The sequence below is a fragment of the Gobio gobio genome (assembly GCF_949357685.1).
Source record: "Gobio gobio genome assembly, chromosome: 25".
Classification (NCBI taxonomy): Eukaryota; Metazoa; Chordata; class Actinopteri; order Cypriniformes; family Gobionidae; genus Gobio; species Gobio gobio.
In genome coordinates, this window is record NC_137121.1 from 2,514,807 (window position 1) to 2,538,186 (window position 23,380).

The window sequence follows — 23,380 nt, forward strand, 5'->3', positions numbered from 1 at the left end:
TTTGAAACCAGGTGATACAGTGGAGATCTCCGTTTACTCCCTTTATCATCTTGTAATCTTTAGTGTCAGTTTAAAGCGGATGTTGTAGGAAGAGGAAATGACAACAGATCAAGGAAGTTACTCAATGTCGTTAAAACACAAGAAGAAAAGCCCTGAGTGTGTGTGAAACCTTCAGCAGAGATTCTGAGCGTGTTTATGAATATTAAACTGTGGCTCGGTTCGGCATGTGTGACGTCACGCGGGCCACGCCGGTCCGGAAGCTCCGGTTCTCCACACTGAGGGCTTTATCTGACCTGCTGGACCCGCAGGAGAGCTGGAGGAGCGTCGCGATGGACATCCGCGGAGCCGCAGGAGAGCCCAGATACACACAGCTGCACATCCGGTACACACACACACACACACACACACACACACACATCAGCCCGTCAAAGCGATATGTGTAGCACAATACTGGATATTACTACATCTAAAATAAAATGAAATAAAAGAGTACGTTTGAAAATAATAAATAGCTTATGGATATATATGATTGTTTATGTTTTAGTAACTTAAGCTTTATTTCAATTACTAAACAGTTACAGTCTTAGTCGCTTTGGTAGCGAATCATCATTAAAGGCGCAATATGTAATTGTTTTGCCTTATTCAAAACAAAGGCGTGGCTTGATGACGCATAGATTTTGCGGAGCTTTTATTATGCCTCAGACAAGCGCTTCCCGCTCATATCGCTTATCATAATTACATACATGATTTGAGTGTGTTGAAAGTTATGTTATAATGCGTGTTCGCTATGAGACACTTGCTTCACACCGCAGTGAGACAAGACTAACTGTGTTGAGCTATATAAAATTAGTCGGAACCATTGTATGTGGGTGGGACAAGACCCACTTTTTACGACCAATGATATTGGACCCACTTTTATCTTCTTTAATTCAGCACATGTCTGTTCACCTACCCCTAACCGATGAACACGTATTATTAAACACGTTAGACGCTTTATTTCCACTTTTCTTATATTTTCTTCATTTATATTGAAAATAAATGCCTTTCCGATCTGATATGTTCGGCAAAAGGCGGATTCAAACCTCGGGTCTATTTGCGTCACAACTTACCCCTACACTACTACCACCTTAAGTAATAGGGTGTCACAACCAGGTGTTTAGTAAACAAGTAGAGTTTTTTGCACTTAATGTAAATGGCATCTACTCCAGTAAAAAAAATGTGGACCCACCCACATTTATTTTGCTCCCGACGCCCATGGTTTTGATTATTAGTGTTGATGATTGTGTCCAAACATTTGCTCATTAATCTCCATAGCAACCATACAGGTTGCTATGCAGTTGTAAGATGCTGTGTATGGTTTCTATTAGGGCTGTACGATTAATCGAAAAATAACCGAAACCGACATTCAGAACCTCTAACCGGCGTATTTTTCCCATGTCGGTTATTTCGGTTTTCACGTGACTCCGCCCCGTCAGTCACATCAAGTGCAGTTTGCAGGCACACACAGAGATGCAGGAGCAGTTATCTGTGTTTATAGATGCCCAGAATCACTATAGTAACTGCATTTATACAGTTTATACAGGTCAGTTAATCACCGTTCTTATAGCCTATACGCGCTGCCGCCGACACACACACAGACACACACACACACACACAGACGGTGCGCGCAAGCCCCGAAGCCAGATCGCTTTCACTTTCGTGCTCATAAAGTTTGTCAAGTAAATGCGTTTAAAGGCGTGTCAGTTTCAACATTTAAACGCGCGCGCGCGTCCTCAACTGCGTCCTCACAAAGCTTTGTCATTTGTATGTGTTTTAAGCCCTGCCAGTTTGAACATTAAAGCGAGTTTCGACCATCAGATGTGTATTATGTTGAACTAATGCCTGATATATTGTGACAAACGAACACTCAGACAGAAGCTCGCACAACACTGTCAACACTGTCCTGTGACTAAAGTAAAGTCACTAAAGTAGCTTAGAAACTCAACCGTTATAGCATATATTTTAATACCTTTGATGTAGGCTAAGTACAAACCGCAGCTTCATAATGAATAGAGACGGTAATGAGTTCACACACAATCACTCTCTCATTAATGCATTCAAATAAATGTAATGTAGGCCTGCTGTGCTAATGTATCTGTATCTGATGTACAACAAGCAGAAATCTGCCCCATAGACAATAACTGCTGAAAGTCAACCGTTTCCTTCAAGTGTTTTAAAATCACAAATAAATAAACTTTTTCATTAGAAAAAAAATCCACCTTTAATAGTAGAAAATATTTACAGTAAAAACCTTATCAGGAAATTACTCAAAAACCTTACAAGGCAAAAAAAAAAAAAAACAGCAAAATAATCGTTCATTAATCGTAATCGAGGTAAAATGTTCAATTAATCAAGGTTTTTATTTTTGGTCAAATCGTTACAGCCCTAGTTTCTATGCAGTTGTAAGATGCTGTGTATGCAGTTGTAAGATGCTGTGTATGGTTTCTATGCAGTTGTAAGATGCTGTGTATGCAGTTGTAAGATGCTGTGTATGCAGTTGTAAGATGCTGCTGTGTATGCAGTTGTAAGATGCTGTGTATGCAGTTGTAAGATGCTGTGTATGCAGTTGTAAGATGCTGTGTATGCAGTTGTAAGATGCTGTGTATGCAGTTGTAAGATGCTGTGTATGCAGTTGTAAGATGCTGTGTATGCAGTTGTAAGATGCTGTGTATGCAGTTGTAAGATGCTGTGTATGCAGTTGTAAGATGCTGTGTATGCAGTTGTAAGATGTTGTATGGTTGCTATGCAGTTGTAAGATGCTGTGTATGCAGTTGTAAGATGTTGTATGGTTTCTATGCAGTTGTAAGATGCTGTGTATGCAGTTGTAAGATGCTGTGTATGCAGTTGTAAGATGCTGTGTATGCAGTTGTAAGATGCTGTGTATGCAGTTGTAAGATGCTGTGTATGCAGTTGTAAGATGTTGTATGGTTGCTATGCAGTTGTAAGATGCTGTGTATGGTTGCTATGCAGTTGTAAGATGCTGTGTATGGTTGCTATGCAGTTGTAAGATGCTGTGTATGGTTTCTATGCAGTTGTAAGATGCTGTGTATGCAGTTGTAAGATGTTGTATGGTTGCTATGCAGTTGTAAGATGCTGTGTATGGTTGCTATGCAGTTGTAAGATGCTGTGTATGGTTGCTATGCAGTTGTAAGATGTTGTGTATGGTTGCTATGCAGTTTTAAGATGTTGTGTATGGTTGCTATGCAGTTGTAAGATGTTGTGTATTTTCGCGTCTGCTTTCAGGAGGTTTGAAGCAGCGGTTCTCCAGGGAAAGAGTCCCACGATGGAGATGCTGTTCGACTGGGGAACCACAAACTGCACCGTTGGAGATCTGGTGGAGATCTTGAGCCGACATCAGCTGTTCGCCGCCATCAGCGTCCTCCTGCCAGACGAGACCTGCCACACTAAAGCAGGTGTTCTATTATATCCGTACATCGAGTGAAACGCTTCTCAAACAAGAACAAATGTAGGCGGGGCTGGGTCTGTGGGGAACTGATTGGGTGGTTGTGGTTTGCTATTGGTGGATCTCATGTGAGTGACAGGTGGCCCCGCCCTCGTCATCAGAGAGTTCTGATTGAAGATTATTAAAGGAACGCTCCACTTTTTTTGAAAATAGGCTCATTTTACAAGTCCCCTAGAGTTAAATAGTTGAGTTTTACCGTTTTTGAATCCATTCAGCCGATCTTTGTATCTGGCGGTAGCACTTTTAGCATAGCTTAGCATACATCATTGATTCTGATCAGTCCATTAGCATCTCATTCAAAAAATGACCAAAGACACTTTCAATACTTTTCCTATTTAAAACTTGACTCTTCTACAGTTACATCGTGTGCAAAGACCAACTGAAAAATGAAAAGTTGCGATTTTCTACACCTATATGGCAAGGAACTACTTTCTCATTCCTGCGTAATAGTCGCGGATCTTCGCGGCCGTACCATGGCTGCAGTGGCGCAATGATTCGTTGGTATTCTGTTAAACATGGTGGTAGTTACACCTTCGACTTACTATCACAGCCCTTTACAACACACAGAACCATGGCTAATCACACAGCTAAATCCACAACACAATTTGTCGGCTGCAAGCCTGAAACTTTCTCTGCAAGTACACAAACTTAGTGCCGGTCACATTGAAAGTTACCTAGCTGGGCTACTTTCAGGCGCTGTAATGTCATTGCCTTGGTACGGCCGCGAAGATCCGCGACTATTACGCAGGAATGAGAAAGTAGTTCCAAGCCATATAGGTGTAGAAAATCACAACCTTTTCATTTTCAGTTGGTCTTTGCACACGATGTAACTGTAGAAGAGTCAAGTTTTAAATAGGAAAAATATTGAAAGTGTCTTTGGTCATTTTTTGAATGAGATGCTAATGGACTGATCAGAATCAATGATGTATGCTAAGCTATGCTAAAAGTGCTACCGCCAGATACAAAGATCGGCTGAATGGATTCAAAAACGGTAAAACTCAACTATTTAACTGTAGGGGACTTGTAAAATGAGCCTATTTTCAAAAAAAGTGGAGTGTTCCTTTAACACAATAATGATGTGCAGAGATGAATAATTTATGATGAACACCTCAGGCTCATCAGCGCAGCGTGAGGAAGTGCTCCGTCTGTCCGCGGCCTGCGTGCAGCGATGTGTCCGTCCTGAGGTCACCAGACCCGATCAACAGGAGACGTGTGTGATGGAGCCGGACAGCAGAACCGGACCGGAGGAAAGCACATGGAGCAGCTCTGAAGGTCTTTATATAACCGGCCACTTCATCCGTTCAGACATCCGTTACCCATCAGCCCCTAAAACCTCTCTTACACAGGTTTCCAGACGTTCTCTCACCGCGAGCTGACGGCCATCACCGGGGACTGGGACGATCGGCCCGTGTCGGACGGAGGATCTCGGCTGGGCTCCGGCGGGTTCGGGGTCGTCTTCAGAGGCCGGATGGGCGACACTTATGTAGCTGTGAAAAAGCTCAATCCTGTGAGTTTGATGAAACACACATCAGTAGTGCTGCACAATACCACAAAACTATCAAATCAACATGTTTCATGTAAATGAAAGTACGACCCCAAATCAGAAAAAGTTGGGACAGTATGAAAAACGAAAGAAAAAAAAAAGAAGTGATTTCTAAATTTACTTTGACTTGTATTTCATTGCAGACAATATGAACAAAAAATATTTCATGTTTTGTCTGGTCAACTTCATGTCATTTGTAAATATGCATCCTTTCCTGTCATTCAGACCTGCAACACATTTCAAAAAAAGTTGGGACAGTAAAGCATTTACCACTTTGTAATGTTGCCATTCCTTTTCACAACACTTAAAAGACGTTTAGGGACTGAAGACACCAAGTGATGAAGTGTTTCAGGTGTAATTTTGTCCCATTCTTCCTGCAAACGCAGTATGTTTGAGCTTCTCCAAGAAACAATGAGGTTCATTCTTGTGTGACGCAGCATGAACGCTGTGTGGGAACGCTGCGCGCATCTGGCTGCCGCTCCACGCTTCGTCGTCTATTGTTTACGTTTGCTGTGTCCGCTTCTTGGACAGTTGGTGTTTCTTTTTCTGCATCCTGCTACAAACTGGACTTAACTTTTTCTACTTGGCTGAGTGTACTTTTGTTGTTGTCACTGCTGAGATTCTCTGCTGTCAGCCTGCTACGAGCCCTCTCACCCTTCTCTCCTCCATCTGTTGGATTGACTGTGAGGTGAGTTAACACTCTTCTTACCAGTTGTTCGATTAGCTTGCTGTCAGGTTGGATAGCCTTCCTCTCCGTAAGCTTTTATAGATGTTGTGATGGTTGTGGTCCTGGCTAACGTAACTCTGCTGGTAGTTGATTTTCTCATGGCGATTACAAACACACCAAAGGCTATAGCACTTGTGCTGTCTCTGGCCTCCCTTATTTTTACTGGGTTTCCTTCCAACATGGATTTTGGATATCTGTCACGCGAACTCAGGGCGCTTAACCGGCACCCACGCCTCAACTCTGAAACGTACGAGCACTGCCGCTCGCTCGGGATCACCCGGCGCCCGCGCTACGTGCACCGTTCAGTCCGAAGTCCCTTTAACTATCAGCAATCAACACCAACTGTTATCCCGTGCATCTGGTCAAGCCACAGAACTATGGTCAATCCGAAACGCCTAAGCGACTGTCGTCCACCGCGATCGCTTGTCTGCGTAAGAAAGTCAGATTTCAATGTCAATTTAGCTGATAACTCAGATGTGCTGCAAAACCACTTTGCTCTACTGAACTGTCGCTCTATCTCGGACAAAGGCCCCTACCTAAGTGAACTTATTACTGACAAAAATCTGGATATGATATTCCTTACTGAGACTTGGCAAACACCGAATGACTTCATGCATCTTAATCTGCTAACACCATACGGATACCAGCACCTGTCTAAGCCACGTTTATCTACTAAAGGGGGTGGCCTTGCGGTCATTTATCGCAACTCCATAACACTTGCTCAACTGGACTTCCACACTACTACGTCATTTGAATATATGGTTTTGAAAACTTCCTCTAACAGTCCCCTTACAATCATCCTGATTTATAGACCACCCAAACAGCAAAACGATTTTTTCTCTGAACTAAGTGAACTACTAACGCTAGCCTGTGATTCATCATCCAAGGTCATCTTGCTTGGTGACTTTAACATTCACGTTGATATTCCCTCCTCTAATAGGACTCAGTTAATGACTGTTCTGGACTGCTTTGAACTTTATCAGAATGTTAACTTCCCAACTCATACTCACGGCCACACACTTGACTTAGTTTGTACATCTGGCTTGAATGACATCTCCATCAATGGTCTGGTGACTCCTATCTCTGATCACAAGCTTATTACCCTTGATTTTACACTAATCTGTCCAACTAAATGTACTGACAATATTAACATCTCTTATCGTAAGATCAATGTTATTAATGCTAGCATGTTTGCCGCATCGATTACTTCTTCTGCTATTTCTGATGTTTTTGATTCCACCTGTCCATCCAAAATATTTGACTTGTACCAATCTGCCATTGCTGATGTTTTGGATGAGCATGCTCCAATTAGGACTAGGTCTGTTCCCTTGTCCCACTCTTCGCCGTGGTTTAATGCTGAGCTACGGGCTATGAAAGCAAGAGGCAGACAGCTGGAACGTCTCTTTCGGAAAACCAATCTAACTGTACACTTCCAAGCATTTTCGGACCATATTACGCTTTACAAAACCGCCTTAAATACAGCTCACTCTTCTTATATCGCTAATTTAATCAATAACGCAAACAACAGGCCTAAATCACTATTCAGCATTGTAAATAAGCTTGTTCAGGCACCCGTGCACAACGCCTGTCTACAAGAATCTGACGACTTGTGCTGTTCTTTTCTGCACCACTTTCAGGGGAAACTGGATGCTTTACGTGGGACCTTTAGTGATGAACCGACCACTTCTAGTTGTGAGCAAGCTCAGACACAAACACTTAATAACTTTATGTTGACCAATCCCATCTTGATTAGTGAAATGATACAGAAATCCAATTCTTCTTCTTGCCGGCTGGATCCTGCACCTACAACACTTCTGAAACACTGTAACTCTGCCATTTCTGCACCTATATCACATCTTGTAAACATGTCTCTTCTCTCTGCCTCTGTTCCAGTCTCACTAAAGACGGCTGCAGTTACTCCTATTCTTAAAAAAACTAATCTGGACCCAACTGAATACGCTAACTACCACCCAATCTCCAATTTACCGTATGTCTCAAAAATCATGGAAAAGGTTGTCGCCACTCAATTGCAGTCATATCTATCTCTCAACAATAGTTTTGATTTATTTCAGTCTGGTTTTCGCCAAAACCACAGTACTGAAACTGCATTAGCAAGGGTTATCAACGACCTCTTACTCGCTGGTGACTCGGGAAACATTTCCTTACTTCTACTACTCGACCTCAGCTCAGCTTTTGACACTGTCTGTCATAAAGTCCTACTCATGCGCCTATCAGAGATTGGTATCTCAGGGGCCGCATTATCCTGGTTTTCCTCCTATCTAACAGATAGGAAATACTACATCACTATGCACAATTACAAATCTCCCACTGTCACTCTCAAACAAGGTGTTCCACAGGGTTCAGTTCTTGGCCCGTTACTCTTTATTATTTACATTTTGCCTCTCGGACAAATTATTCGCCGCCATGGTTTTCAATATCACTGCTATGCCGACGATATCCAGATATATACTGCTTGCCGACCGGATTATATTTACCAGACCACATCACTATCATCATGTGTTAATGAGTTAAAGACCTGGCTCAACTCCAACTTTCTCAGTCTGAATCTGACTAAAACAGAAATATTAATCATTGGCCCTCCATCTCTAACAAAGAATGTAAGTGATATTCCCAGACTTGACCTTGAAGCTACATCAATAATTCCATCTGCCACTGTCAAAAATTGGGGTATCATTCTTGATCCTTCACTGACGTTCGACGCTTACATTAGTCAACTTTGTAAAGCGTCCTTTTTTCATCTGCGCCGTATTGCCAAACTCCGCCCCTATGTCAGCCCAAAAGACGCTGAAGCACTAGTCCACGCGTTCATCACATCTCGCCTCGACTACTGTAATGTTCTTTTTTCTGGACTACCAGCACACTCTATCTCACGTTTGCAATATATCCAAAACTCAGCCGCAAGACTACTAACTCACACTAAAAAAACTGCCCATATCACTCCAATTCTGTTCAAACTGCACTGGCTACCCGTGTTATCCCGTATCACTTACAAAATTCTTCTGCTTACTTTTAAGTCACTCAATGGTCTTGCTCCAGCCTATCTCTCTGAATTACTTTCTCCTTATATTCCCCCTCGAACTCTCCGATCTTCTGGCTGTGAACTCCTCTGTGAGCGGAGATTTCGCTTATCATCTATGGGTGGCAGGTCTTTCTTTGTTACAGCCCCTAAGCTATGGAACTCTCTCCCCCTGGCTCTCAGGACAACAACCACGTTAAATGAATTTAAAAGTAAACTCAAAACACATTTGTTTAACCAGTATTATCAGTCATGACAATGTTAACTTGACATAACACAATCACAATGTTAACTGACTACCAATAATCTGTTGCATCTTTACTCTAACTGCCCACCATGCTGTCTGTAATTAATGTTTGTTGCCTTTGTTTTTCATGTTGTATTGCAAATGTAGTGCGATTTGCAACTGCAATCGCTCATTACTTGGACTGGGCAAATGTCCACTGTCCGTCTATGTGTAAACTGCTTGTTATTTACTGTATTGTGAAGCGTCCTTGAGCTTGGGAAAGGCGCTATATAAATTAAACGTATTATTATTATTATTATTATTATTATTATTAAGTCTTAAGGTGGGCAACAGTACGGGGTCTTCGTTGTCCACATTCTCTATCAGAGACTGGTGGGGACTGAGGCAGGCCAGTCAAGTACCCGAACCCTCTTCCTCCGCAGACAGGACTGCAGAATGTGTGCAGAATGTGGTTTTGCATGTCTTGTTGAAATATGCATGGATGTCCCTGGAAAAGATGTCTTCTTGAAGGCAGCATATTATGCTCCAAAATCTCTATGTACTTTTCAGCATTAATGGTGCCTTCACAGAAGTGCAAGTTACCTTTGCCAAGGGCACTGACACAACCCCATACAATGACAGACCCTGGCTTTTGGACTTGTTGCTGGTAACAGTCTGGATGATCCTTTTCTTCTTTGGTCCGGAGCACACGGCGTCCATTCCTCCCAAAACATACCTCAAATACTGCTTCATCTGAGCACAGTACACGTTTCCACTGTGTGATGGTCCATCCCAGATGCCTCCGAGCCCAGAGAACTCAACGGCGCTTCTGGACACTATTAACATAGGGCTTCCTTTTGGCACAGTACAGCCAAAGTAGTCCTGAGCCCATGTGGTGATATGGCTTCTAGATGAATGACGATTCTTGATGCAGTGCCGCCTGAGGGATCGGAGATCACGGTTGTTCAGCTTAGGCTTGCGCCCTTGTCCTTTACGCACTGAAATTCCTCCAGATTCCTTGAATCTTTTAATTATGTTATGCACTGTTGAATGTGAAATATCCAAATCTCTTCCTATCTTTCTTTGAGGAACATTGTTTTTAAACATTTCAATAATTTTCTCACGTATTTGTTGGCAAACTGGCGATCCTCGGCCCATCTTTGCTCCTAAAGGATTAGACCTTTCTTGGATGCTGCTTTTGTACCAAATCATAATTACAATCACCTGTTGACATCACCTGTTTCAAATCACATCATTATTTAACCATTTTACCTCATTACTAGCCCTAAATTGCTCCTGTCCCAACTTTTTTTGAAATGTGTTGCAGGTCTGAATGACAGGAAAGGATGCATATTTACAAATGACATGAAGTTGACCAGACAAAACATGAAATATTTTGTGTTTATATTGTCTGCAATGAAATACAAGTCAAAGTAAATTTAGAAATCACTTCTTTTTTTCTTTTTTTTTGCGTTTTCCATACTGTCCCAACTTTTTCTGATTTGGGGTTGTATAATGGTCATGTTTGTTTTGTTGTAGTTGGACGACGGCTCACCTGAAGATCTCAAGACTCAGTTCAACCAAGAGATTCAAACTCTCAGGAGGTACAAATATATTTAAAGATAATTATGATAATAAAATTACATTTTTTTATTATATTCTATTGTAATTTTACTATGTATGAAATATTTTATATCATATAAAATCAATTTATAAATAAACATTCAGGTTATTTATTTATATATATATATACACACTCACCTAAAGGATTATTAGGAACACCTGTTCAATTTCTCATTAATGCAATGATCTAATCAACCAATCACATGGCAGTTGCTTCAATGCATTTAGGGGTGTGGTCCTGGTCAATCTCCTGAACTCCACACTGAATGTCGGAATGGGAAAGAAAGGGGATTTAAGCAATTTTGAGCGTGGCATGGTTGTTGGTGCCAGACGGGCCGGTCTGAGTATTTCACAATCTGCTCAGTTACTGGGATATTCACGCACAACCATTTCTAGGGTTTACAAAGAATGGTGTGAAAAGGGAAAAACATCCAGTATTCGGCAGTCCTGTGGGAGAAAATGCCTTGTTGATGCTAGAGGTCAGAGGAGAATGGGCCGACTGATTCAAGCTGATAGAAGAGCAACTTTGACTGAAATAACCACTCGTTACAACCGAGGTCTGCAGCAAAGCATTTGTGAAGCCACAACACACACAACCTTGAGGCGGATGGGCTACAACAGCAGAAGACCCCACCGGGTACCACTCATCTCCACTACAAATAGGAAAAAGAGGCGACAATTTGCACCAGCTCACCAAAATTGGACAGTTGAAGACTGGAAAAATGTTGCCTGGTCTGATGAGTCTGGATTTCTGTTGAGACATTCAGATGGTAGAGTCAGAATTTGTCGTAAACAGAATGAGAACATGGATCCATCATGCCTTGTTTCCTCTGTGCAGGCCGGTGGTGGTGGTGTAATGGTGTGGGGGATGTTTTCTTGGCACACTTTAGGCCCCTTAGTGCCAATTGGGCATGGTTTAAATGCCACGGCCTACCTGAGCATTGTTTCTGACCATGTCCATCCCTTTATGAGCACCATGTCCCCATCCTCTGATGGCTACTTCCAGCAGGATAATGCACCGTCACAAAGCTCCAATCATTTCAAATTGGTTTCTTGAACATGACAATGAGTTCACTGAACTAAAATGGCCCCACAGTCTCCAGATCTCAACCCAATAGAGCATCTTTGGGATGTGGTGGAACGGGAGCTTCGTGCCCTGGATGTGCATCCCACAAATCTCCATCAACTGCAAGATGCTCTCCTATCAATATGGGCCAACATTTCTAAAGAATGCTTTCAGCAGCTTGTTGAGTCAATGCCACGTAGAATTAAGGCAGTTCTGAAGGCGAAAGGGGGTCAAACACAGTATTAGTGTGTGTTCCTAATAATCCTTTAGGTGAGTGTGTGTGTATATAATATAATATGGATTATATAAGATATTTTTAAATAATTCAATATTATTTTATACTTTATACACAGATATACACATGTATAAAAACATATTTATTCACATATGAATGTATAAATGTAGTGGGAAAATATGTATATTTCAAATCTTCTGTCATTTCATCTTTCATTCGGCAGTTTTTGGATTGAATTTATATTAAATATGAATTTGTTTTGAGTTGCTTTGGACAAAAGTATCAGCTAAAAGAATAAATGCATGAATCGACCAGCTCATTACAAGCCGAAGCCGCAACATAAAAGCAATCAGAAACTCCCACGATCTGCACCAATAGAATCAGGAGGAGACTCGCAATCTTTCACAGAGAAAACAAGTGGCAAACTCCATATGAGAGTGTGGTCTAGGCTAGTGTTAGACCGATATATCGCCCGGCCGATATATCAGGCCGATATTTGCGATTTTTACATGTATCGGCATCGGCCGATACAAGGCTGCTGCGTTCGCTGATATTTTTTCAAGAGATTAAGTTAAATGCACCTAAGCATTAAATGACTAGGTTGTAAATAGTTTTAGGAGTATAAAAGTTTTAAGTACAGTCAGTGTGCACTTTATTATGATGCTTGCTTGTTGATACTGTGTGCAATAGTGTAATTATTTTATTTATGCTTAAATATTTATTTTCAGAATTTATTTTCACCACTGAACTCTTTTTTTTCTTGTTCTACCTCACCTGTTTTTACTATTTGTTAAATATAGTTTTTTTTAGTTCAATAAATGTTCCTTTTTTAATTTTTAAATTGTTATCATCCTGATCATTGTGTCATTTTTATGATGTAAATTGAGGGAGCAAAAGCAGTATCGGCTCCAAATATCGGCTCAAGAAAATCGGCAGCTCGTATCGGTCATCGGCTAAGGCTGATGAAAAAAAATCGGTATCGGCATCGGCATCGGCACTAAAAAATCCATATCGGTCGATCCCTAGTCTAGGCATTATGAATGTGTTTTTGTCTGATCTCCTGTGGCAGTGGGTTGATGAGCATCTCTCTCTCTTCCCTCAGTCTGAAGCATGAGAATCTGGTGGAGATGGTGGGGTTCTCCAGCGATGGGCAGCACATGTGTTTGGTGTACTCCTTCATGCCCAACGGTTCTCTGCTGGACCGGCTGGCGTGTTCGGATGGCACGTCTCCTCTCTCGTGGTGGAGCAGGTGTTTGATCAGCACAGGAACCGCCCGAGGGCTGCAGTACCTGCACCAGAACAACCACATCCATCGAGACGTCAAGAGGTGAACCTCACTGTGCTCGGTTTCTGTCCCAGAGGCTCTAGTGTGACCTGGGGTCTGTTTTAGACACACACATGTTCTGTAAACCAAAGCATTTTTTGTACATTTTCAAAAACATTTAATCTTAACATAATTTAAAAATGTGAACAAAACACAGCAGTTCAATTTAGTTTCAGTGTCTTGATAAGTTAACATCAAGTTTCGGGTGTTTTCAAAATGTTTTATTTTAGTTAAATTCAGTGTTGGGAGTAAAGCATTACAAGTAACTTGAGTTACGTAATCAGATTACATTTTCAAGTAACGTGTAATCAGATTACTTTTTCAAGTAACTAGTAAAGTAAGGCATTACAAGTTACATGAGTTACATAATCAGATTACTTTTTCAAGTAACGTGTAATCAGATTACTTTTTCAAGTAACTGGTAAAGTAAGGCATTACAAGTTACATGAGTTACATAATCAGATTACTTTTTCAAGTAAAGTGTAATCAGATTACATTTTCAAGTAACTAGTAAAGTAACGCATTACAAGTAACTTGAGTTACGTAATCAGATTACATTTTCAAGTAACATGTAATCAGATTACTTTTTCAAGTAACTAGTAAAGTAAGGCATTACAAGTTACATGAGTTACATAATCAGATTACTTTTTCAAGTAAAGTGTAATCAGATTACATTTTCAAGTAACTAGTAAAGTAACGCATTACAAGTAACTTGAGTTACGTAATCAGATTACATTTTCAAGTAACGTGTAATCAGATTACATTTTCAAGTAACTAGTAAAGTAACGCATTACAAGTAACTTGAGTTACGTAATCAGATTACATTTTCAAGTAACGTGTAATCAGATTACATTTTCAAGTAACTAGTAAAGTAACGCATTACAAGTAACTTGAGTTACGTAATCAGATTACATTTTCAAGTAACGTGTAATCAGATTACTTTTTCAAGTAACTAGTAAAGTAAGGCATTACAAGTTACATGAGTTACATAATCAGATTACTTTTTCAAGTAACGTGTAATCAGATTACTTTTTCAAGTAACTAGTAAAGTAAGGCATTACAAGCTACATGAGTTACATAATCAGATTACTTTTTCAAGTAAAGTGTAATCAGATTACATTTTCAAGTAACTAGTAAAGTAACGCATTACAAGTAACTTGAGTTACGTAATCAGATTACATTTTCAAGTAACGTGTAATCAGATTACTTTTTCAAGTAACTAGTAAAGTAAGGCATTACAAGTTACATGAGTTACATAATCAGATTACTTTTTCAAGTAACGTGTAATCAGATTACTTTTCAAGTAACTAGTAAAGTAAGGCATTACAAGTTACATGAGTTACATAATCAGATTACTTTTTCAAGTAACGTGTAATCAGATTACTTTTTCAAGTAACTAGTAAAGTAAGGCATTACAAGTTACATGAGTTACATAATCAGATTACTTTTTCAAGTAAAGTGTAATCAGATTACATTTTCAAGTAACTAGTAAAGTAACGCATTACAAGTAACTTGAGTTAAGTTATCAGATTACATTTTCAAGTAACATGTAATCAGATTACTTTTTCAAGTAACTAGTAAAGTAAGGCATTACAAGTTACATTAGTTACATAATCAGATTACTTTTTCAAGTAACGTGTAATCAGATTACATTTTCAAGTAACTAGTAAAGTAAGGCATTACAAGCTACATGAGTTACATAATCAGATTACTTTTTCAAGTAAAGTGTAATCAGATTACATTTTCAAGTAACTAGTAAAGTAACGCATTACAAGTAACTTGAGTTACGTAATCAGATTACATTTTCAAGTAACGTGTAATCAGATTACTTTTTCAAGTAACTAGTAAAGTAAGGCATTACAAGTTACATGAGTTACATAATCAGATTACTTTTTCAAGTAACGTGTAATCAGTGTAATCAGATTACTTCTTCAAGTAACGTGTAATCAGTGTAATCAGATTACTTTTTCAAGTAACGTGTAATCAGATTACTTTTTCAAGTAACTAGTAAAGTAACGCATTACAAGTAACTTGAGTTACGTGATTAGATTACTTTTTCAAGTAAGGTGTAATCAGATTATTTTTTAAGTAACGTGTAATCAGATTACTTTTTCAAGTAACTAGTAAAGTAACGCACTACAAGTAACTTGAGTTACGTAATCAGATTACTTTTTCAAGTAAGGTGTAATCAGATTACTTTTTTAAGTAACGTGTAATCAGATTACTTTCAAGTAACGTGTCATCAGATTACTTTTTCAAGTAACTAGTAAAGTAACGCATTACAAGTAACTTAAGTTACATAATCAGATTACTTTTTCAAGTAAAATGTAATCAGATTACATTTTCAAGTAACTAGTGAAGTAACGCATTACAAGTAATTTGAGTTACATAATCAGATTACTTTTTCAAGTAACGTGTAATCAGATTACTTTTTTAAGTAACGTGTAATCAGATTACTTTTTCAAGTAACGTGTAATCAGATTACTTTTTTAAGTAACGTATAATCAGATTACATTTTCAAGTAACGTGTACTTGATTACTACTTGTACTTGATCAGATTACTTTTTCAAGTAACTAGTAAAGTCACGCATTACAAGTAACTTGAGTTACGTAAAGAGATTACAATTTCAAGTAACTAGTAAAGTCACGCATTACAAGTAACTTGAGTTACGTAATCAGATTACAATTTCAAGTAACTAGTAAAGTCACGCATTACAAGTAACTTGAGTTACGTAATCAGATTACAATTTCAAGTAGCTAGTAAAGTCACGCATTACAAGTAACTTGAGTTACGTAATCAGATTACAATTTCAAGTAGCTAGTAAAGTAACGCATTACAAGTAACTTGAGTTACATAATCAGATTACAATTTCAAGTAACTAGTAAAGTCACGCATTACAAGTAACATGAGTTACGTAATCAGATTACTTTTTCAAGTAGCTAGTAAAGTCACGCATTACAAGTAACTTGTTATGTAATCAGATTACAATTTCAAGTAACTAGCAAAGTATCGCATTACTTTTCTAAGTGCAGAGGCATTGTGTGTTTGTGAGTGTGTCAGTGTGTGTGAGTGTGAACATGAGGTTTTATTGTAATTCTAGACTAAATATGAGCATGCATTTACTAATCTCACTTGCACAAAAAAGATTCTGTACTCCTCAAAATAAATAAAATCAGTCAAATGCAAAATCAGAGTACTATGCAAACCTCCAATAATTAAAACAAATATTTTTATGCATTCAATCTCACTTTATTGACCAATGTACTTGCTGCTGACCTTCGATGGGTCAGTTACCGCTCCTTGCAAACCAGCTGTTTTACACTGGAATAATATTTAATATTTTGACTGTATTTTTGATCAAATAAATGCAGCCTCGGTGAGCAGAAGAGACTCTTTCAGAAACACTGAGTGTATGTGACATCATCTGATCCACAGCGGGAACATCTTGTTGGATGAAGGCTTGGTTGCGAAGATCTCCGACTTCGGTTTGACGCGAGCTTCAGCCAAACAGTCGGTCTCGACGGTCATGACGGGGAGGATTGTGGGAACTACGGCATACATGGCACAGGAGGCCCTGAGGGGAGAGATCACTCCCAAATCAGACGTCTTCAGCTTCGGCGTGGTGCGTTCATCATTACACTCGTCTTTTCTGCCCTATATCGAGTGAAGCGCAAACAAGAACAAATGTAGGCGGGGCTTGAGTGTGTCTGTGGGGAATTGTTTGGATGGTGGTGGTTTGCTATTGGTGGATCTCATGTGAGTGACAGGTGGCCCCGCCCTCATCATCAGAGAAGAGATGAAGTGATTCTGACTGAAGATTATCAGGAATATGAATTATATTGTGCGTTTATTGTGCAGGTGTTGCTGGAGATTTTGTCTGGTCTTCCTCCGGTGGATGAAAGCCGTGATCCCAAACTACTGGTGTGTGTGAGCGTTCACTCTGATCTTCTCAAACTCTCTGTCCGTCTGTCTGCCCGTCTCAGTCTCCTGTGTGTGTGTGTGTGTGTGTTTCAGATGGAGATGAAGGACGAGATCGATGATGACGAGGTCTCGCTGGAGGACTTCATTGATAGTAAGATGGAGGGATGGCAGATGGAGGAGGTGGAGAGGATGTATGATGTGGCGTCTCAGTGTCTCTGTGAGAAGAAAAACAAAAGACCCGCAATCGCACAGGTGTGTGTGAGAGAGAGTGTGTGTGTGTGAGAGAGAGAGAGAAAGAGAATGTGTGTGTGAGAAAGAGAGTGTGTGTGTGAGAGAGAGAGAGAGAGAGCGTGTGTGTGAGACTGTATGTGAGTATGTGTGAGAGAGAGAGCGTGTTTGTGTGTGAGACAGTGTGTGAGACTGTGAGTGTGTGTGAGAGTGTGTGTGTGAGACTGTGAATGAGTTTGTGAGAATGTGTGTGAGAGAGAGAGTTTGTGAGAGTGTGTGTGTGAGAGAGTGTGAGTGAGTGTGTGTGTGAGTTTGAGTGTTTGTGTGTGTGAGAGTATGTATGTGAGAGTGTGAGCGTGAGTTTGTGAGAGAATGTGTGAGTGAAAGTGTGTGTGTGTGTGTGTGAGTTTGTGTGTGAGATTGTGAAAGTGGGTGAGAGAAAGTGTGTGTGAGAAAGTGTGTGTGAGACTGTGTGTGTGTGTGTGAGACTGTGAGTGTGTGAGACTGTGAGTGAGTGTTTGAGAGAGACTGTGTGAGACTGTGAGTGTGTGTGAGTTTGTGTGAGTGCGTTTGTGTGTATGTGTGTGAAAGAGTTTGTGAGTTTATGTGAGAGTGTGTATGTGTGAGTGTGTGAGTGAAAGAGAGTTTGAGTGTGTGTGTGTGTGTGTGTGTGTGTGTGTGTGTGTGTGTGTGTGTGTGTGTGTGTGTGTGTGTGTGTGAAAGAGAGTGTGTGTGTGTGTGAGTATGTGAGACTGTGAGTGAGTGAGTGAGTGTGTGTGAGTTTGTGAGAGAATGTGTGTGTGTGTGTGTGTGTGTGTGTGTGTGTGTGTGTGTGTGAGAGACGGTGTGTGAGAGTTTGTGAAAGTGTGTGTGTGAGACTGAGTGTGTGTATGTGTAAGAGTTTGTGTGAGTGTGTGAGAGACTGAGTGTGTGAGTTTGTGTGTGTGAGACTGAGTGAGTTTGTGTCTGTATGTGTGAGAGTTTGTGTGAGTGTGCGTTTGTGTTCGTGTGTTAAAGAGAGTTTGTGAGAGTGTGTGTGTGTGTGAAAGAGTTTGTGAGAGTGTGTATGTGTATGAGTGTGTGTGTGTGAAAGAGAGTTTGTGAGTGTGTGTGTGTGTGAAAGAGAGTTTGAGAGTGTGTGTGTGTGTGTTTGTGAAAGCGTATGTGTTTTTCCTGTTAAATGTTAATGCTCATTTAAATGTAAAATATGTTTTCACACACACACACACACACACACGTGTGTAATGTATTATGGTTATGTAACCGTCAGGTTCTCTCTAAGCTGGAAGATCTTCATCACACTCATTCCCAGAGCTCCGGATGATTGGCTCAGGGTAAGTCATGTGACATGATCCCGAGTGATGTAATAAAGCACAGTCCATTCAATGATTTAAATACTTTATTTTCCTCTAAAAAACAAGCATTTGATTGGTCTGAACACAGACAGGCTACATGTGAAACGTAAGAGCGGCTGCGTCACAGTACAGACGTTAAACAGTGGTTCGCCAAACGACAGTAGATACTCAACATGACACACACACACACACACACACACACTCCCCTCTTCCCTTTGAGATACAATAATCCGCCGTGTGTCCTGACGTGGAGACGATTGGGAAACACAAGAGAGACGAAACATGTTCAAACTAAACAGCGTTTGCATAGAAAAATGAGCATCGTGGGAAAAAAACACGATCATATCAAAAAATGTGAATGCCGTAAAAAAAACTCGAGTTGTGTAAAAAAGAGATGTAACAATGTCAGGAAATAAGCCTAAAGGAATGGCGAATGTTCTCGATCGGGAGTTTGGCACGGTTTAAAATCACTAAAGCCTTTCTGGATTTCTCTGATCACTTCTTAAAATAATTCTGTTTGTTTTAAAGGGTTAGTTCAGCCAAAACTGTAAATTGTGTTATTAATTCCTCACCCTCATGTGGTTGGACACCCGTCAGACCTCCGTTCATCTTCAGACACAAATGAAGATATTTTAGTGTAAATCTGATGCTCTGAAAGGCCTCCATTGGCTCAACTTTACACTCTCAAGACCCTTAAAAGACACTAAAGACTAAAGTTACAAAGTCCATCTCACTACAGCGGCTCTACAATAACTTTATGAAGACGAGAATAGTTTCTGTGCGCAAAAAAACCCTAAATAACGACTTACATAGTGATGACGATTTCAAAACACGGCCTCATGAAGCTTCGAAGTGTTATGAATCAGTGAGTCGATTCATGATTCAGAGCGTTATGAATCAGTGAGTCGATTCAGCGGTTCAGAGTGTTATGAATCAGTGAGTCGATTCAGCGGTTTGAAGCGTTATGAATCAGTGAGTCGATTCAGCGGTTTGAAGCGTTATGAATCAGTGAGTCGATTCATGATTCGAATCGCATGTCAAACCGCCAAACTGCTGAAATTTGGCGATTCAAACCGCTGAATCGACTCACTGATTCATAACGCTTCGAAGCTTCATGAGGCCGTGTTTTGAAATCGTCATCACTATATAAGTCGTTATTTAGGGTTTTTTTGCGCACAGAAACTATTCGCGCCGATTCATAAAGTTATTGTAGAGCCGCTGTAGTGAGATGGACTTTGTAACTTTAGTCTTTAGTGTCTTTTAAGGGTCTTGAGAGTGTAAAGTTGAGCCAATGGAGGCCTTTCAGAGCATCAGCTTTACACTAAAATATCTTCATTTGTGTCTGAAGATGAACGGAGGTCTGACGGGTGTCCAACCACATGAGGCTCAGTCATTAATGACACAATTTACATTTTTGGCTGAACTAACCCTTTCATATGAAAGTCGAGCTCATGATCGGCCCACAGAGGCGTTTGTGTTATGGTGCATAGTTCAGCGCATGGCTTCCTGCAGGGGATTGTGGGAAGGAGACGCTCGACAGCTTCCTGTGGGATTAATCTTCGGCCTCGTCTCCGGGTCTCCGGATGATCCTGCGCTCGCCCTTCCGGCCCGGCGGCCCGCGGGGTTTGGCGAAGGCCTGCTTGTGCGCGTGTTGCTTCGGGTGAACCTCCTCATACAGGAAGTCAGCCGTCAGCTCGTCGCCGTTATCAATCTCCATCTGCGGGAGGAACGCGGCGGCCATTTTGAGATCACGGAAATGGAGTTTGTTTAGAATTTGAAATAATACATTGAAAAAATACAAGTAATATATATAACATTTGAAATGATAACTTATTCCTAATAAATATAATATATATATTATATATATATATAAAGAATTAAATGTTAAAAAGAAGTAAAATAAAATATCTTTTGAAATAACATGATAAAAATTATTTTAAAAAACTATTAATTAGGAATAAAATCATGTTGGGATCATTTTAGAAAATGTTGCAATTATTTTAGGATGATTTAAAAAACATAATATAAAAATATTAAGTATAAAATCATTTTTATTCCTAATAAATATAATGATAATTAAAAATTAAAAAGAAATAAGAAGTAAAATAAAATAACTTTTGAAATAAAATGATAAATAAAACATTTAAAAAAAATATTAATTAGGAATAAAATCATTTTAGGATCATTTTAGAAAATGTTCCAATTATTTTAGGATGATTTAAAAAACATAATATTAAAATAATAAATATAAAATAATTTTTATTCCTAATAAATATAATAAGAATTAAAAGTTAAAAAGAAATAATAAGTGAAATAAAATAACTTTTGAAATAAAATGATAAAATTAAAAAATATATATATATATATTAATTAGGAATAAAATCATCTTAGGATCATTTTAGAAAATGTTGCAATTATTTTAGGATGATTTAAAAAACATAATATAAAAATAATAAGTATAAACTATTTTTATTCCTATTAATATAATACAAATTAAAAATAAAATAGTAAAATAAAATAACTTTTGAAATAAAATTATAACATGAATAAAATAGCTTTTTTAAATAATTGTTATAATTTTATTTCAAAAGTTATTTTATTTTACTATTTTATTTTTAAATTGTATTATATTTATTAGGAATAAAAAAAAATTATATGTATTATTTTAAATTATTATTTTCATATAATTTAAGTTATCCTACAATAATTTTAACCTTTTTAAAATTATCCTAATATGATTTTATTCCTAATTTAAATATGAATAAAATAGCTTTTTTAAATAATTATTTAAATTAGGAATAAAATTATGTTGGGATCATTTTAGAAAATGTTGCGATTATTTTAGGATGATTTAAAAAAAAATATGTAAAAATATAAACTATTTTAGAGATAAAATTTAAAAAGAAGTCAAATAAAATAAAATTGGAACTAAAATTATGTATAAAAATGTTAAATAATAAAAATATTATATTTTTTATTCCTAATTTAATTAGGAATAAAATCATGTTAGGATAATTTTTTTAAAGTTACAATTATTTTACTAATTAAATAAATGTATAATTTATAATAAAATTATTAATTTATATTCCTAATAAATATAACAAGAAATACAATTTTAAAAGAAAGAAGTAAAAACAAATATATAAAATCATAAAAATATACTATTCTTATTATTTAATTAGGAATAAAATCATATTAGGATCATTTTTAAAATGTTACAAATATTAACTTAAATTATATAAAAATAATAATTTAAAATAATACATTTAAACAATTTTCCTTCCTAATAAATACAAGATTTAAAAAAATAATGATTAAGGAGTGAAATCAAATAAAATTGGAACTACAATTATAAAAATAAAAATAATAAAAATTAATAATAACTATCATATTTTTATTATTTAAGATTACAATTATTTTAGGATACTTTTAAATCATATATAAAAATAATAATTTAAAGTAAAAACAAACGTTTTATTTAATTAATAAATATGGTAACACTTTACAATAAAATGTAATTTAATAACAAACATGAACTAACAATGAAAAAGAGTTTAGCATTTATTAATCTTAGTTCATAACGATTATTAAAATAAAAAGTATTATTTAATGGACCTGAGCTCACATTTATTAACTAACATAAACAAAGATTCATAAATACTGTAACAAATATAGTGCTCATTCTTAGAGAATATTATTTAACTCATAATGTGTGTTGTTTTTTTACAGAAAGAGCAAATGCAAAACTATTAGATATAAACCATATTAATCACATAAATAAGCAGAAATCAATGCCCCATTTAGATGGTGTTTCCCTGTGTGAACTGACCTTCTTCTCCACCTCCATCTGCAGCCGGCTCTCCACCATCTCCAGCAGAGGATTCTTACAGCTGGAGTACAGCATCCGCTCCCGGATCCCACAGCTGTATCCCGGCATGGAGTAGATGAACACTGAAACAGCGGAGACCGGATCATGGCATCTCAGGACCGGACCAAAGTCACGCAGATAGCATTATTAACATCTCACAGATATTATCCTGGCCATTGTTTTAGTTCTGGCCAGGCTGTCAAATTATGAACCAAAAAACAAGAGAGAACCGATGAAATATTAATAACTGATTATGTGTGCTTTTTCCTGTCAGTGTTTTAGTTTTTCTATGCTTTTTAAAATAAAATGTTTTTATTTTTATTTGAGTGCCGATTATTCAATAAATTTGATTAAAAAATAAACAGCAGAAACTAAATCGAACCATAACAATAACTATGAAGATAACGATAAAGAACTATAATGATAACTGTGAAGATAATGATAACTATAAAGATAAACGATAACTATAAAGAACTATAATGATAACAATAAAGATAAACAATAACTATAACAACAACTATAAAGATAACATTAACTATAACAACAACTATAAAGATAACGATAACTATAAAGATAAACGATAACTATAAAGAACTATAACAATAAAGATAACGATAGCTGTAAAGATAAACGATAACTATAAAGAACTATAACGATAACAATAAAGATAATGATAACTATAAAGATAAACGATAACTATAAAGAACTATAATGATAACAATAA

At 37.9% G+C, this 23,380-nt stretch overlaps 3 protein-coding genes across 5 annotated transcripts in view; 1 reads left to right on the forward strand and 2 right to left on the reverse strand.

Moving 5' to 3' along the window:
• The window catches only part of LOC307121780 (uncharacterized protein), a gene marked incomplete at its 3' end in the record, with an annotated part of 187,655 nt that extends 187,306 nt beyond the window's left edge, over positions 1-349 (reverse strand). The window contains exon 1 of the mRNA XM_079809537.1: positions 1-349.
• On the forward strand, positions 106-23,008 carry irak4 (interleukin-1 receptor-associated kinase 4). Its single transcript, XM_079810161.1, has 11 exons — positions 106-382; positions 3,283-3,452; positions 4,616-4,774; positions 4,849-5,009; positions 10,575-10,639; positions 13,062-13,286; positions 16,720-16,906; positions 17,143-17,205; positions 17,299-17,457; positions 18,704-18,767; positions 22,642-23,008. Exons 1-10 carry the CDS (start codon positions 225-227, stop codon positions 18,755-18,757), a joined length of 1,401 nt encoding a protein of 466 aa, XP_079666287.1. The 5' UTR covers positions 106-224; the 3' UTR covers positions 18,758-18,767; positions 22,642-23,008.
• The window catches only part of twf1a (twinfilin actin-binding protein 1a), a 22,357-nt gene continuing 17,793 nt past the window's right edge, over positions 18,817-23,380 (reverse strand). Inside the window, exons 8-10 of one of the 3 annotated variants that reach the window (XR_013816018.1) lie at positions 22,618-22,739; positions 20,285-20,505; positions 18,817-19,333 (exon numbers count right to left, since the gene is read on the reverse strand). Coding sequence is in view for 1 of the 3 variants with exons in the window: in XM_079810163.1 (XP_079666289.1) it covers positions 20,341-20,505; positions 22,618-22,739 (287 nt within the window). In the remaining 2 variants the exon portion in view is untranslated. Of the gene's footprint in view, positions 20,506-22,617; positions 22,740-23,380 lie in introns of all 3 variants that reach the window. The other 2 variants (XR_013816019.1, XM_079810163.1) reach the window with 2 other exon arrangements.

Bases quoted from the DNA above. Each gene is read 5' to 3' on its own strand.
- irak4 (XM_079810161.1), top strand. From the start codon at position 225: ATGTGTGACGTCACGCGGGCCACGCCGGTCCGGAAGCTCCGGTTCTCC. The intron at 16,907-17,142 runs GTGCGTTCATCA...TTTATTGTGCAG, and splicing joins ACGTCTTCAGCTTCGGCGTG to GTGTTGCTGGAGATTTTGTC. The intron at 17,206-17,298 runs GTGTGTGTGAGC...TGTGTGTTTCAG, and splicing joins GCCGTGATCCCAAACTACTG to ATGGAGATGAAGGACGAGAT.